Source organism: Nicotiana tabacum, chromosome 3 (genome assembly GCF_000715075.1).
Source record: "Nicotiana tabacum cultivar K326 chromosome 3, ASM71507v2, whole genome shotgun sequence".
NCBI lineage: Eukaryota > Viridiplantae > Streptophyta > Magnoliopsida > Solanales > Solanaceae > Nicotiana > Nicotiana tabacum.
This window is the reverse complement of record NC_134082.1, coordinates 79,887,314-79,902,786: the sequence shown is the minus strand read 5'-3', so window position 1 is coordinate 79,902,786 and position 15,473 is coordinate 79,887,314. Positions and strand designations below refer to the sequence as shown.

Below are 15,473 nucleotides of genomic sequence, written 5' to 3'. Positions count from 1 at the left end.
CAACTCCTCCGAATCCTCGTTCTATTTTGGCATATGACACTAACAGAAAGAAGCCACGACCAGCGTGCGCTCCTCAAGAGAGAAGAGAAGGGTTTCGGCACAGTTTATATGTACAGTTCAAATAATATCAAAGCAATTAAAGCACCATTTGGCACATTAGGCGCGAACACGTAAAAATCAGATAATAAATAAAGCCAAATAACAACAATTATTTTAAGCTCGAATTCTTAACCCTGAACCAGTGGTTCTGGGTTTGGAATCCCCAGCAGAGTCGCCAGAGCTGTCACACATCCTTTTTACGCACCCGCGGGGGCGCAAGGGGAGTTTTTCCAATTAAAGGACAATCGAAACGGGATTGGTTTAATTATTTCAGAGTCGCCACTTGGGAGATTTAGGGTGTCCCAAGTCACCAATTTTAATCCCGAATCGAGGAAAAGAATGACTCCATATTACAGTCTGCGTACCAGAAATCCGGATAAGGAATTCTGTTAACCCGGGAGAAGGTGTTAGGCATTCCCGAGTTCCGTGGTTCTAGCACGGTCGCTCAACTGTTATATTCGGCTTGATTATCTGAATTTATACAAATATGAACTTATGTGCCAATTTTATCTTTTAACCGCTTTCATAATTATTATTATTTTTTACAAGGAATTGCAACGTCGTGAAAACATACCTCGAATCACGTTACATCAATGTACACGTGATTGTTGACATATCTCGACTCGGTTGAGATTTGGATTTGGGTCACATAAATGTGCACCCGAGTTAAGGAAAATAAATTATTAAAGGCGCGCTTAAAGCAACTAGCGTATTGTTATTTTGGGGAAAAGCCATGAAATTCGCTAAACGGCATGTCCCGAATTCTAAGTATTTTTATGTATATACATTTAGAGAGCCCCGCACTTTGTACATCTTTGTTTGTCGAGGCTCGTCTCATTCCTTATGAAAAGAATTTGCAACGTCATGGAAATGCATCTCAGACCACGCCACAATCAATGTACCCGTGGTTAGAGACACATTTCGATTCCGTTGAGATTTGGATTTGGGTCACATAAATGTGCACCCGAGTTTAAGGAGATAACATTATTAAGTACGCGCTTAAAGAGACTATCGCGTTATTATTCTTGGAGGGCTGTGAGATTTGCTAAACGACCCATCCTGGAAACTGAATGCTTCGATAATATACATTTAACGAGGGCCCCGCAGCTTGTGCAATTTTATTTATTTTTTGTCGAGGCTCATCTCGTTCTTATTTTAAAAGGATATCCTATAGCAACTACGTTCCTTGTCGCGTTTGTCTCTACTAATTGAAAACAGTAGATAGTCCTAATTAATTACGTGTTTGCAAGCTATCTATAACAGCATTCGAAAATGCTTAAAAATCATAAACGAGGCTGCGTGCACAGTCAGCCGAACAAATAATCACGGGCCCAAATCCAGCCCATGCGTGATGGGCCAGACCTGGGCCATGGTTTGTTCGATGCGGGCCTGCTTGGTCCGTTTCGACCTGGGCTCGACCTTCGCGAGGTTGAGATTGCAAGCTATGTGTTCTTTGTCTTAAAACATGGTTTACCAGTTATATGAAACAGTTTATCGGAAAGGAAAGAACTTAACTAGTAGAGTACGATTTTCATGCTTGGCATACATTACAGAATTATACTACACCATTAAACTAAATTTAAGATACAACCTATTGCATTGGGCATGCTTCTATCTACCAGCCTGCATATACAATTGGATGTCAAATTACCCTACATATACAGTTGCTATGTGTTAAAGCTAACCCAGTATCCGAACAAAATACAAGCTATCATACATCCCGGATCATTCAGTGTACAGGCTATACATAAATAAATGATCTTCAACCCTTTTCTTTGTATTCATACTCAACTTCAGATTACATTGACAGTATTAGTTGTGTACCTGGTATAGAAGAACAAAAGAAGAAAGGAATGATCAGTTGGGCAGTATGCAGTAAGCACAGCAACAACATAGCAACAAACCAATAATCACAAGTGTTTTCCACAGTCCACAGACAACCAGCAACAATTTCCAGAACAAAGAAAACCAGCAGATGGTCGAGCACTAAACAAGTAATCCCAGAAAGAGGAATGAAACAAACAGAAGTAACAGAGTGTTCTATGCAGCAACACCAGCAGTCCAACAATCACAAACATCTCAATCAGTGCAAACAACAGAACTTGGCCGAGACAACTTGACCAAATACAAACTCTTATGTAGCTTTCAGACAGTGTTTGGTTACAGTGTTTACTAGAAATTTCCTTATGTTTTCAGTTTTTCTTTAAACTCACGAGACCTCTCTTAAGACTCAAATTTCCAGCCCATTTTAAGTTCTGAAATGGCCTATTTATAAGCCAAACGACCCAGTTCAGCTAAGCTGCCTGGATCCTCCCACTTGCAGACTACCCATACTCTTTAAACCCATCCTTAAGCATCTTTTGATGCCAGCCCTTTTGTTCCCCACGCCTGGCTTTTCTTTAATAAAGAGTTATGGGTTCATTTAAGTATTCATTTTAAACCCCATACTCTTGTGTCTTGTTACCCATTGGTATTAGTTTAATCCCAAATTAGTACCCTACTTGTCAGCTCATTTAAACTAAGCCTTTTTGTTCTTTTCAAACCCCAGACTACCCTTGTTAAGCCTTGCTTATTACTGCCCTGCCCATTGCAGCATCAGGGCATTCTGAACTCATGAAAGTTCAAATTCAGGACTGCCCTGGACTGAACCTTTTCAGTCATTTTTGCAATGCAAACAAACTCATTTCAGACGATGCCGGGCATTCAGTCAGTGACAAGGTTCAATTAGTCACGTGAAACTATTAGCTCATTTGATCCATTAGTTATAGAAAACTAATCGACGAGGTTTATCGAGTCGACTATACTAAATACAACAGGTAATAATCAATCGTTCACATAAACAATACGTACAGGGACCCAAAAGGCAATCAGACAACTTTTGTTCAATTACTGGGAACCTATATGAATTATTTATGCGACGACTATCCTAATCGAACATGTTTATCATAGGATACATTCAAATCACACACAGAAAACAATTGACCAAATAAAAGGTCTTTGACAGAGATGGAAGAAATCAGAAAAAAATAACAAAAAGAACAAACAAACACAACGAAACATGCTAACAACTTAATTAGAACTAAACAAAGGGAAAGGAAAACTTACCGAAAAATGTTTAAACCAAACTGACCCAAATCTGACTCAACTTTGACCATTTGAGGCCGAACAAATTTTAACCAGGGTGTTCTCACATGAGAACACCTTGGTTAAGGTCCATTAAACCTCAAACCCTTGTTAAGGCCAGCTGGATTCCAAGGCTATCCGTGTTCTAGGTTTTGGATTTTCAGATCTGGTTTTTTAGGAGTTGTGGGTAGATTCGGACCAAACCAAGTCTGGTTTGGTCACGAGGAGGATCCGGGGAGTGTCTGGTATGCAGATGGGGTGGTTTGGTATAGATTGAGTTTCGTCTCGAATCTTCAAATCCAGATTCGAGACGATGGAAGGTGATTCGAGGTACAGGGTTAGTAGATTCGTGTTCAGGGTGGTTGGATGTTTCAGGGGTGTGAAGGGGGTGGTCACCGGCGTTCATGCCGCCGGGTTCTGGTGAAAGGGAAACTAGGGCGGCGTTAGGGTTTGGGGGTTTCAGGGCTTGGGGAAGGAGATGACTGAAGGGGGGTTCGGATAGGGGGCGTGGGGTGAAGGGCCAAGTTTATATACGGAAGGGGAAGAGAGATTGGAGCCGTTAGATCAAGTGATCTGAACGGCTTAGATCTATTGGTGGGTAACAGGACGGGGTCGTTTGGTATGGGAACGAGGTCGTTTTGGTTTAGGTGAGGGGTTGGGTTGAACCGGCTAAATAGGTCGGGTCATGAGGGAAGCCAGAGACCGTTGGATCAATGGGGTTGGACGGTTCAGATCAACTTGCCTGAAACGGCGTCGTTGAGGTGAGTTGAACAGCCTGATCTGGACCGTTCGTTTGAATCAGATCAACGGCTTCAATAGGGACGCCGATACGGCGTCGTTTGAGTCCGTGCTTGGGCAGGCTCGTCTTGGACTGGATCAGTGCTTTGGTTTTGGGCCTCGTTTTGGGGCCCAATCAGATTTTCCTTTCCTTTTTAATTTCAACAAATTAACCAAAAATTCCTAAAAACAATGCAAATAATTAAAATAAACTTACACACATATTGTGTAACACCTACAACAATAAACACACATATTAGAATTTTAAAAATGGTTAAATCACAGCCTAGAGTAAAAGCTGCATATTTTTTTGTGAATTTTCTCTTAAAACCGGACTACGGCCTGATTGCCCACGGCGTTCTTATTTTTTTTTTGTAGGATTAATTGCAACACGGGCCGAACCACAAATGACTAGCAGCACATGTCATGAAAAAATTGGTAATTTGTACAGCGAGGTCACTGGTCACTATTTTTGTTTTCCTTTGGAGTGATTGCCCGTGAAGCAAAAATCACGTGCTTACAATCACTCATTTCTTATGTCAAAGGTACAACGATAAAACCTTGTGACTACTGTTTATTTGGTAAGCAGCATAGAGTCTCATTTCAGACATCGTCTGAAAGAAAATTGAATATACTTGATTTAGTATATTCTGATGTTTGCGGCCCAATGGAAATTGAATCAATGGGCGGTAACAAATATTTTGTTACTTTTATTGATGATGCTTCACGAAAATTATGGGTTTATATTTTGAAAACCAAAGATCAGGTGTTTCAAGTTTTTCAGAAGTTTCATGCTCTAGTAGAAAGGGAGACGGGTCAAAAGCTAAAGCGTCTCCGAAGTAACAATGGAGGTGAGTACACTTCAAGGGAATTTGAAGAGTATTGTTCAAGTCATGGGATCATACATGAAAAGACAGTTCCTGGAACCCCACAGCACAATGGCGTAGCCGAGAGGATGAACCGCACCATTGTGGAGAAGGTGAGAAGCATGCTCAGAATGGCTAAACTGCCTAAGTCATTCTGGGGTGAAGCAGTTCAGACAGCCTGTTACCTGATCAATAGGAGTCCATCAGTTCCGTTGTCGTTTGAAATCCCAGAGAGAGTTTGGACCAACAAGGAGGTGTCCTACTCGCATCTGAAGGTGTTCGGTTGTAGAGCTTTTGCACATGTACCAAAAGAGCATAGAACAAAGCTGAATGATAAATCTGTTCCCTGCATATTTATCGGATATGGAGATGAAGAGTTCGGGTACAGACTATGGGATCCTGTAAAGAAGAAGGTCATCAGAAGCAGAGATGTAGTCTTCCGAGAAAGTGAAGTTGGAACTGCTGCTGATATGTCAGAAAAGGCGAAGAATGGTATAATTCCTAACTTTGTTACTATTCCTTCTACTTCTAACAATCCCACAAGTGCAGAATGTACGACCGACGAGGTTGTCGATCAGGGGGAGCAACCTGGTGAGGTTATTGAGCAGGGGGAGCAACTTGATGAAGGTGTCGAGGAAGTGGAGCACCCCACTCAGGGAGAAGAACAACCTCAACCTCTGAGGAGATCAGAGAGGCCAAGCGTAGAGTCATGCAGGTACCCTTCCACAGAGTATGTCCTCATCAGTGATGATGAGGGGGAGCCAAAAAGTCTTAAGGAGGTGTTGTCCCATCCAGAAAAGAACCAGTGGATGAAAGCTATGCAAGAAGAGATGGAATCTCTACAGAAAAATGGCACATACAAGCTGGTTGAACTTCCAAAGGGTAAAAGACCACTCAAATGCAAATGGGTCTTTAAACTCAAGAAAGATGGAAATGGCAAGCTGGTCAGATACAAAGCTCGATTGGTGGTTAAAGGCTTCGAACAAAAGAAAGGTATTGATTTTGACGAAATTTTCTCACCTGTTGTCAAAATGACTTCTATTCGAACAATTTTGAGCTTAGCAGCTAGCCTAGATCTTGAAGTGGAGCAGTTGGATGTGAAAACTGCATTTCTTCATGGAGATTTGGAAGAGGAGATTTATATGGAGCAGTTAGAAGGATTTGAAGTAGCTGGAAAGAAACACATGGTGTGCAAATTGAATAAGAGTCTTTATGGATTGAAGCAGGCACCAAGGCAGTGGTACATGAAGTTTGACTCATTCATGAAAAGTCAAACATACCTAAAGACCTATTCTGATCCATGTGTATACTTCAAAAGATTTTCTGAGAATAACTTTATTATATTGTTGTTGTATGTGGATGACATGTTAATTGTAGGAAAAGACAAGGGGTTGATAGCAAAGTTGAAAGGAGATCTGTCCAAGTCATTTGATATGAAGGACTTGGGCCCAGCACAACAAATTCTAGGGATGAATATAGTTCGAGAGAGAACAAGTAGAAAGTTGTGGCTATCTCAGGAGAAGTACATTGAACGTGTACTAGAACGCTTCAACATGAAGAATGTTAAGCCAGTCAGTACACCTCTTGCTGGTCATCTAAAGTTGAGTAAGAAGATGTGTCCTACAACAGTGGAGGAGAAAGGGAACATGGCTAAAGTTCCTTATTCTTCAGCAGTCGGAAGCTTGATGTATGCAATGGTATGTACTAGACCTGATATTGCTCATGCATTTGGTGTTGTCAGCAGGTTTCTTGAAAATCCTGGAAAGGAACATTGAGAAGCAGTCAAGTGGATACTCAGGTACCTGAGAGGTACCACGGGAGATTGTTTGTGCTTTGGAGGATCTGATCCAATCTTAAAGGGCTATACAGATGCTGATATGGCAGGTGACATTGACAACAGAAAATCTACTACTGGATATTTGTTTACATTTTCAGGGGGAGCTATATCATGGTAGTCTAAGTTGCAGAAGTGTGTTGCACTTTCAACAACTGAAGCAGAGTACATTGCCGCTACAGAAACTGGCAAGGAGATGGTATGGCTCAAACGGTTCCTTCAAGAGCTTGGATTGCATCAGAAGGAGTATGTCGTCTATTGTGACAGTCAAAGTGCAATAGACCTTAGCAAGAACTCTATGTACCATGCAAGGACCAAACACATTGATGTGGGATATCATTGGATTCGAGAAATGGTAGATAATGAATCTCTAAAAGTCTTGAAGATTTCTACAAGTGAGAATCCGAAGATATGTTGACCAAGGTGGTACCAAGGAACAAGTTCGAGCTATGCAAAGAACTTCTCGGCATGCACTCAAACTAGAAGACAGTGCTACCTCATCTAGATGAATGAGACTGGAGGGGGAGATTGATGAGGTCCATCTCATTGAAGAAGTATTAGACATGTGCCTAGTAAAAGTTTTCTTTGGTTTGGTAGCCAACCTTGTTGACTTGGTTTGGTTGGTAGCCAACCTTGTTGAATTAGTTTGGTTTGGTAGCCAACTTTGTTGAATTGTGAAAAGTGTGTGTAAATTGTCAAATATGGTAGGCTTTAGAGAGTGAAGCTTTGGCTATAAAATGAGAGCTTCAACTCTCATTTCTACACACCAACAAAGAGAGAAAGAAAGAGTGAGGTTTCACAGATAAGGTATAAGAAAATAGTATGTGAGGAAAATAGAGAGTGAGCGATATTGTAGTGAGGTGGGAATATCAAAAGAGGGTTATTTCTTTTGAGTGTTGTAGTGGTCTTTGGAGTATTTATCTCCGACCTACAAAGTATATAAATTCCTTACTATAGTGATATCAGTTGCTCCTCTCGGGGTCGTGGTTTTTCCCTTATTCAGAAGGGTTTTCCACGTAAAAATCTTGGTGTCATTGTTACTCTTTTATTCTTGTTAATTACCGTATCTCGGTGCTACATTATTATTCCGCTTTATTACCGTGAATATTATTTTGGTAAGGGATTTATTCCCAACATATACCCTCTTTCATTAAGTTTGTCCAAGGTAAATATCTAATCCACGTGGCACTGACATTTGATGAGGTGGTGCCACGTGACATGACACCTCATCGCCCCTAACCCATTTTACCCCTCCCTTCTTTTTTTTTTCCACCACTAAAATTTTCTTTCCCTCCACCATCATTGTCACCATTAATGCCACCATGAACAATTTATCTCGATGTGCATTATGTACTATAAACATGGAACCAATCTTACTATGACTATATAATCCCTCTTGTAATTTGTACCCTAATTTAGCTCTCACACCATGAGGCACTTTTACCTCATCAAATGTTTTTTGGGAAAAAATAAGCTTCAACTGTTTTCTCCACTTCAGTACTTTTTATCACTGATTTGTCTCTTTATTGTGAATCTCGTATTGTTAGCTTTGAGCTTTCAAAGATGACTTACTTGTTTGTCGCTTCTCTGTATTAATCTCCACGTTCCTGCTTTGCGCTTTTCAGCCTGCTATTTAGGAACATCTTTAAACTCTTGATGATTCGTTTGTTTTGTGTTCTAAACTTGGTGGAAAAAAAAGGGAGGGGTAAAATGCATTAAAGGGGCTGAGGTGGCATGTCACGTGGCATTCTTCTCATCAAATATCAGTATCACGTGGATTGGATCTTCACTTTGGACAAACTTAACAGAAGAGGGATATATTTTTAACGATAGGGGATATATTTAGACGAAAAGTATAACGAAAGATATATTTAAATATTTTCTCATAGTACTGGGTATATTGTAAATCCAAAATTTTGCTTTGCTTTCAATGCGTGCATGTGAGTTATGAGACAGTAGTGGCTATCTTTGCATCTTTTGGACGGATCTAAGCATTCAACTTTACCTGCCTCACTGTATCTAAGGGGTCGTTTGGTAGGGTGCATAACAATAACGATGAATATGATGTATTAGTAATGCTGGTATTAGTTATACTTGCATTAATTATGCTGGTATTAGTTATGCTGACATATTTCTTATTCATTATTTGGTTTGATGTATTAAAGCATTGCACAATTTTTAAAAAAATTGCTTGTTTACAAAAATACCCTCAAAACTAGTCCATCACTCAAACTTTTTAAAAGAAACATATGTTGAGAAATATTTTTATATGAAAAAGTTTTAAAAAATTATTTAATTTGTCTGCCTATATTGTAAAATAGAACTAAATATTTATTTACAAAAGAGGAAATATGCTAAGTATTTATTTATTTACTAGAGATATAATTTTGTTTCTCACTATTTGAATTATTTTAAACTTGCATTAATATAATAACTAGCATATTTTAATCAAGCATAAATTTTGAAGGACAATTTTGTCTTTAACTAAGCTAATACATGCATTAAAACCCATTGCATTGTTAATACCATGGTTTTCTATGCATTAGTTATGCATAGGATAATACAGAATATGATGTATAACTAATGCTTGCATAACTAATGCATAGGTTCAAAATGTCTACCAAACAAGGTATTATTAATACACAAAGCTAATGCAAATATTATTTTATCTAATGCATCCTACCAAACGACCCCTAATAGTATTGTTCTGTAAGTTACAAATTTTCCACAAGTAGTAATGTTTTGAAATTATTGAAAAATCGAACTAAAACAATTGTTCATATTTGAATTACTTTTTTTAGCCAACCTTGTGCAGTGCCTAAATCTCTTATCTGTGCTGACATAGGATTCATCTGAACCTCTAATGGCGCTTCACATGATAAGAAAACCACCAACTGTTTCCCCATCAAAATACTGAAACAACAAACACTGTCAAAAAAGTTTTTTTAAAAAAAAAGAAGATAAATATTTATAATTTAGAGGGTAAAATAGGTATTTGCCAATCCAAAATTTGGAAAATCTAGTTGAGTTACCTTCTGAGTGTAATAGGCATAGTTCAGTGACTTTGTTGTTACAAACGAAAGAAAAGTGACTTTAGAAGATAAATTGAAATAATTGAATGAGCGTAATGGACTTTACATTGGAGCCGCCCCTACCACCAACCATTTCCCCAACAAAATACTGAAAATATTGTTGGACTTCAAATAAAATGGATAGCCCATACTATCAAATGGGACTTTATTCATATCCGTAGTTTGCAGTTTGAATCAAACTAATAAAAGTAAAATATTTTCATATAAATATTTATCATGTAACCGATAAATTGATAGTATGTTATTTTATTAATTTGTGATTCTTAAGAATAATTAAGATCAAATTATTTGATTTAATAAAAAAATCAAGTGTGAATAAATATTATTTGTGCATCAACTTTTTCTTTTGTATAGTCATTTAATATTTAGAATCCATTGACCCCACTAATACAAAATCACAATCATGCAAAATTCATTTAAGAGGAAAACACTTCCTGCCAGGAATTTCGCTCCGGGTGAATTGCATCCATCCATCACACGTTTATATCATGTACACTTGCACTAATAATTCATACGTAGCAAAGTACACAAGGAATATCATATAGCTTTTTCCAAACCTTTCTTCTTAAACTTATATAGTATACAGATATAGAAAAAATATTCGACAAGGCCTCAAAGACTCCAGTATAAACCAAGATACGCGCGCAGCTCCAAATCTCTAGTTCGTAAGCCAAGAAATTTATAAGAAGAAAGAAAAATGGAGTATGTACCCATTTTGGTTGGACTGTCATTCGCCTGGATTTTGGTGCGTGGATTCATGTCACTTAGAAGAGCCAAAAGCTGTAAAAGACTTGCACCAGGTCCATTTCCTTTGCCTATTATAGGAAACCTTCATTTGCTTGGTGACAAACCTCACAAATCACTTGCTCAACTCGCAAAAGCTCATGGTCCAATTATGAATCTCAAGTTTGGCCAAATAAACACAGTGGTCATTTCCTCATCAGTCTTGGCTAGAGAAGTCATGCAAAAACAAGATTTGACCTTTTCCAATAGGTGTATTCCTGACGCTCTCCGTGCCTGCAATCACTATGATTTTTCTGTTATTTGGTTACCTGTCAATGACTCTCGCTGGAGAACTCTTCGCAAGATTATGAACTCTAACATCTTCTCAGGTAATATTGGTCGCGAGCACAGACGGATCCGAGATTTCAATTTTATGGTTCAACTTTGAAGATTTTTAGTATTGAATCCTTTATATTTTTAAAATTATGAGTTCATATCTATTATTTTTGCAATTTTATAATTTTTTTTACATATAAATTTTTACTCCACATCGAAAGTTATGAGTTCAGTTCAACCCGTCGGTTCAACACTATATTGTATTCGTCTCTAGTTGCAAAACGGACAGGTTGAGTCAAACTTGGGCAGATTAACTTGATAAAAGAGCCATGTCCGTAGAAACGACACCAAATAGCCATTTTAACGGGCTGCTATTTAGGAATTAACCATCGTATCCTGAATTTCAGTTTTTCAGTTCAATTTGTCAGGACAAAAATATTCTTAATTGTCCTGAAGTTAAGATTTTTAGTTTAATATTTCAGAACAAAATAAGTATTGGTTAATCTCTAAATAGCATCCCTGGAAATGATTATGTATGCACTTGCTCCGTCATGTCCCGGCTCGCTCAAAGTTAGTTTGTGTCAACCAAGTTGGGCAAGATGAATAAATAAGGGATCTTTATACAAATAGTTAGTCGAATGTACTAATTATTTTTCTAGTCAGTATACATATATTATACATTCGTTATATATGATTATACACATATTATACATGGATTACACATATATTATACATCCACGGGCTAATTTAACTTAACATATCGTAACCTAACCCGTTCAACATGATCCAACCTCATCTTTCTTTAATTTGATTTTTGTAAAAAACAAAATTAAAAATTGATCTAAATGTTCTTGAATTATTAGTTTAAATTCTTTCAAATTTACATAAATTTCATTCTCCAAAGTAAATTTTGTGCATTTGGGGTTGCATTTTGATCCTTCGGGCAATACTTTTTTGACTCGTTTGTAGTTTAATCAAGAAACGTGTCATATAGCTTGTTTGGCCAAGCTTCTCAAGAGGTCAAAAGTGTTTTTTTTTTCAAAAGCACTTTTTTTTCTAACTTGAGATGTTTGGCCAAGCTTATTTGGGGAAAAAAAAGTGTTTTTGGGAAGAAGTAGAAACAGTTTCAGAGAAGCAGAAAAAAGTAGCTTCTTTCCAAAAGCAGAAGCAGAAGCAGTTTTGGCTTTTCTTCTTACCTAAAATACCCTTAATAAAATATAGTATATACCAAAATAACCCTTAAACCTAATACTTAGGATATTAATTTATAAATATTTCTTTTTATTTTTAGGAAAACTTTCTAATATATAGTGACTTTAGGGGTGAATGCTTTTATATTTGTTGAACGAATTTTAATATATTTAACTTATATTAAAAGAATTAAGTACTTTTTTATTTTATTTTCATATTTTACTTAAATAAAATTAATTTTTTAATTATTTCATGTAATAATAAAATTTTGAGATTATTTATTTACTTATAATATTAATTATTAAGTACATCTATTCATGTCCTTATTCGTAATTTGACACTTAAAAGCACTTTCTAAAAAGCTTGGCCAAACACAAATTATTTCTCAAAAGTTCTTTTCAAACTGATTAGCCAAACACAAACTGGTTCTCTCCAAAAGTACTTTTTTCAAAAGCACTTTTGAAAAAAGCATTTCTCAAAATAAGCTGATTTCTCCGGCTTGGCCAAATAGGGTAATAACCCACCCAACCCGTACGTTCTATTTCGAGTTGGTTGAGTGGTTTACTAAAGGTTGATTGATTTTATCACATGTATTCTCAGGTAACAAGCTTGATGTTAGTGAGCATCTCAGAAGTAAAAAGATCCAGGAGCTAATTGATTTTTGTCACAAGAGGGCCTACAATGGTGAAGCAGTGGATATTGGCAGAGCAGCTTTTAGAACTTTCCTGAATTTGCTATCAAACACCATTTTCTCTAAAGATTTGACTGACCCGTTTTCTGATTCCGCTAAGGAATTTAAGGACTTGGTGTGGAACATGATGGTCGAGGCTGGTAAACCAAATTTGGTGGACTATTTCCCTTTTCTTGAGAAAATTGATCCACAACATATAAGGCAGCGCATGACCGATCATCTTACTAAGGTTCTTGACCTTATGAGTGGTTTGATTGATGAACGGCTAAAGGAAAGGAAAATGAGAAACCATGCAAATGTTGATGTTTTAGATGCCCTTCTCGACATTAGCCCAGAAGAGCTTGACAGGAATCACATCGAGCATATGTGTCTGGTTTGTTCCCTGCTCCTTCTATTATTTCTGAGGTTGCGATAGATTGATGATTAGTCCATCTAAAAATTCAGTTGCTAGAGCGAGTATACTTTTTGAATATTTAATTGTATTATGTCTCGACATCTCCTCGCCTGTGAACCTTTTTTATTTCATAGCCCAACATGTGAAAATATGTTTTCTCTTTTTTTGTTCTTTCGCTAGGAGTAAGATTTGAACTCAGAACATGTTGTCTCCTGCTGCATGCCTTCACTGATGCGATGTAGACATGTGTGGCCAATTCATTTAAAAGTTTAAACTATAGATAAATTACACTTTTAATTTATTGAATTTTATTATGTGTTTAATGTTTGTTAGATTTGTTTAATGCTTGTGGCAACAACGCCTCGCCTTATCAACAGTATTTGGTCCCCTTTTTTGCGTGCCCACATTTCAGTTTGTCCAATTGAAAGCAACATATGCTATGTAACCTTTTACTAGATTATATATGGCATCTACATCATAGGATCTTACAATAGTAAGTTTTACAGGACTTGTTTGTAGCAGGAACCGATACAACATCAAATACGTTGGAGTGGGCAGTGGCAGAACTACTTAAGAATCCACATACTTTAGAGAAAGCCCAAGAAGAACTTGCACATGTGATTGGCAGAGGTAAACTAGTAGATGAAGCTGATGTTGCACAGCTTCCTTACTTGCGATGCATCGTGAAGGAAACCTTAAGAATACACCCTCCGGTTCCTTTCTTAATTCCGCGCAAAGTGGAGGATGATGTTGAGCTTTGTGGCTATGTTGTCCCAAAAGACTCGCAAGTTCTAGTGAATGTGTGGGCAATTGGGCGCGACTCTGGCCTATGGGAAAATCCGTTGGTCTTTAACCCAGAGAGGTTCTGGGAGTCAGAAATAGATGTTCGAGGTCGGGATTTTGAGCTCATACCATTTGGTGCTGGTCGGAGAATTTGTCCTGGATTGCCTTTGGCTATCAGGATGATTCCAGTAGCCCTAGGTTCATTGCTAAATACGTTAAACTGGAAGCTACAAGGTGGAATTGCACCTAAAGATTTGGACATGGAGGAAAATTTTGGTATTACCTTGGCAAAAGCTCAACCTCTGCTAGCTATCCCTATTCCACTGTAACGTTAAGATTTTAGGTAAGTATATTACGAGTAATATAAAGTAACATTATTTTCTTTGTGAATGGATGAGAATTAGTACAAAGATTTTCAAAAAAAAAAAAAAAAAAAGATATGAAGCGAGCCAAAAGCATTTGGATGAATCCTCACGTACTGTCAAAGGGCAACATAGGACATTTGTATCTGTAGAATATATCCTCATGTATCCTTGAAAATAAGACCATGTCTATTTTAAAGTTTTGGCTCCTCTCCAGGATATATCCTTAATTCCAGGTAGAGCTAATGATGTGTTCTTTTGCTTGGCACCGTTGAACTGGTGTATTTAAAGACACCCTCGAGACACACTTAAACATTGGTGCAACTTCAACATACCCGAGCGCCCCTTATTTAGGTAAAACATAGAAAATTATCTGGGCATTAGACTCCCGCATCCTCTCGCAATCCCACACGGCATATGAACAACATCACCTCGTGGTATTTAATTGGTCTCCAAAAACATTAGCATATGACCGCTTACTAATTTTAGCAGTTAATGGGTAATAGTTGCAGGACCAATTATATGGGAGGTGTGGGTCCCGCCCATTATTTAAGGAAGACTTTCTTGCTTTGTTGGTTGGCAACCACTCTTATCTTCTCCATTGTCAAAAAGGTAGGCTCCAGAAGGAAAATATGAATTGCAGTATGCATGAGAGATAGACTATAAGAAAATAGTCTGTGAAAAAAATAGAGAGTGAGCGATATTGTAGTGAGATGGGAATATCGAAAGAAGGTTATTTCTTTCGAGTGTTGTAGTGGTCTTTGGAGTATTTTATTCGGACCTACAAAGTGTAAAAAATTCCTTGTTATAGTGATATCAGTTGCTCCTCTCGGGGCCGTGATTTTTTCCCTTATTCAAGAAGGGTTTTTCACGTAAAAATCTTGGTATCGTTGTTACTCTTTTATTCTTGTTAATTACCATATCTCGGTGCTACGTTATTATTTCGCTTTTAGTACCGTGAATATTATTTTTGTGGGAGTTTATTCCCAACAACTGGCATCAGAGCACAGGTTCTACTTGTTCACGGAAATACTATTCACTCTCGATAGTACTATACGCGATGAAAAATAAAAATATCCTGAGAAAAGTACGAGGTAGCAAAATTCAACGTAGATAATGGTTTATCAACATGGCAAAGAAGGATGAGGGATCTGCTCATCCAACAAGGATTACACAAGGTACTAGATGTTGATGCTAAAAAG

General features: G+C 37.6%; 1 protein-coding gene across 1 annotated transcript; it reads left to right on the top strand.

Moving 5' to 3' along the window:
* The first annotated feature begins 10,306 nt into the window (after positions 1–10,306).
* LOC107830001 (geraniol 8-hydroxylase-like) lies at positions 10,307–15,124 on the top strand. Its single transcript, XM_075249575.1, has 3 exons — positions 10,307–10,903; positions 12,642–13,105; positions 13,633–15,124. Exons 1-3 carry the CDS (start codon positions 10,489–10,491, stop codon positions 14,236–14,238), a joined length of 1,485 nt encoding a protein of 494 aa, XP_075105676.1. The 5' UTR covers positions 10,307–10,488; the 3' UTR covers positions 14,239–15,124.
* The last annotated feature ends 349 nt before the right edge of the window (positions 15,125–15,473 follow it).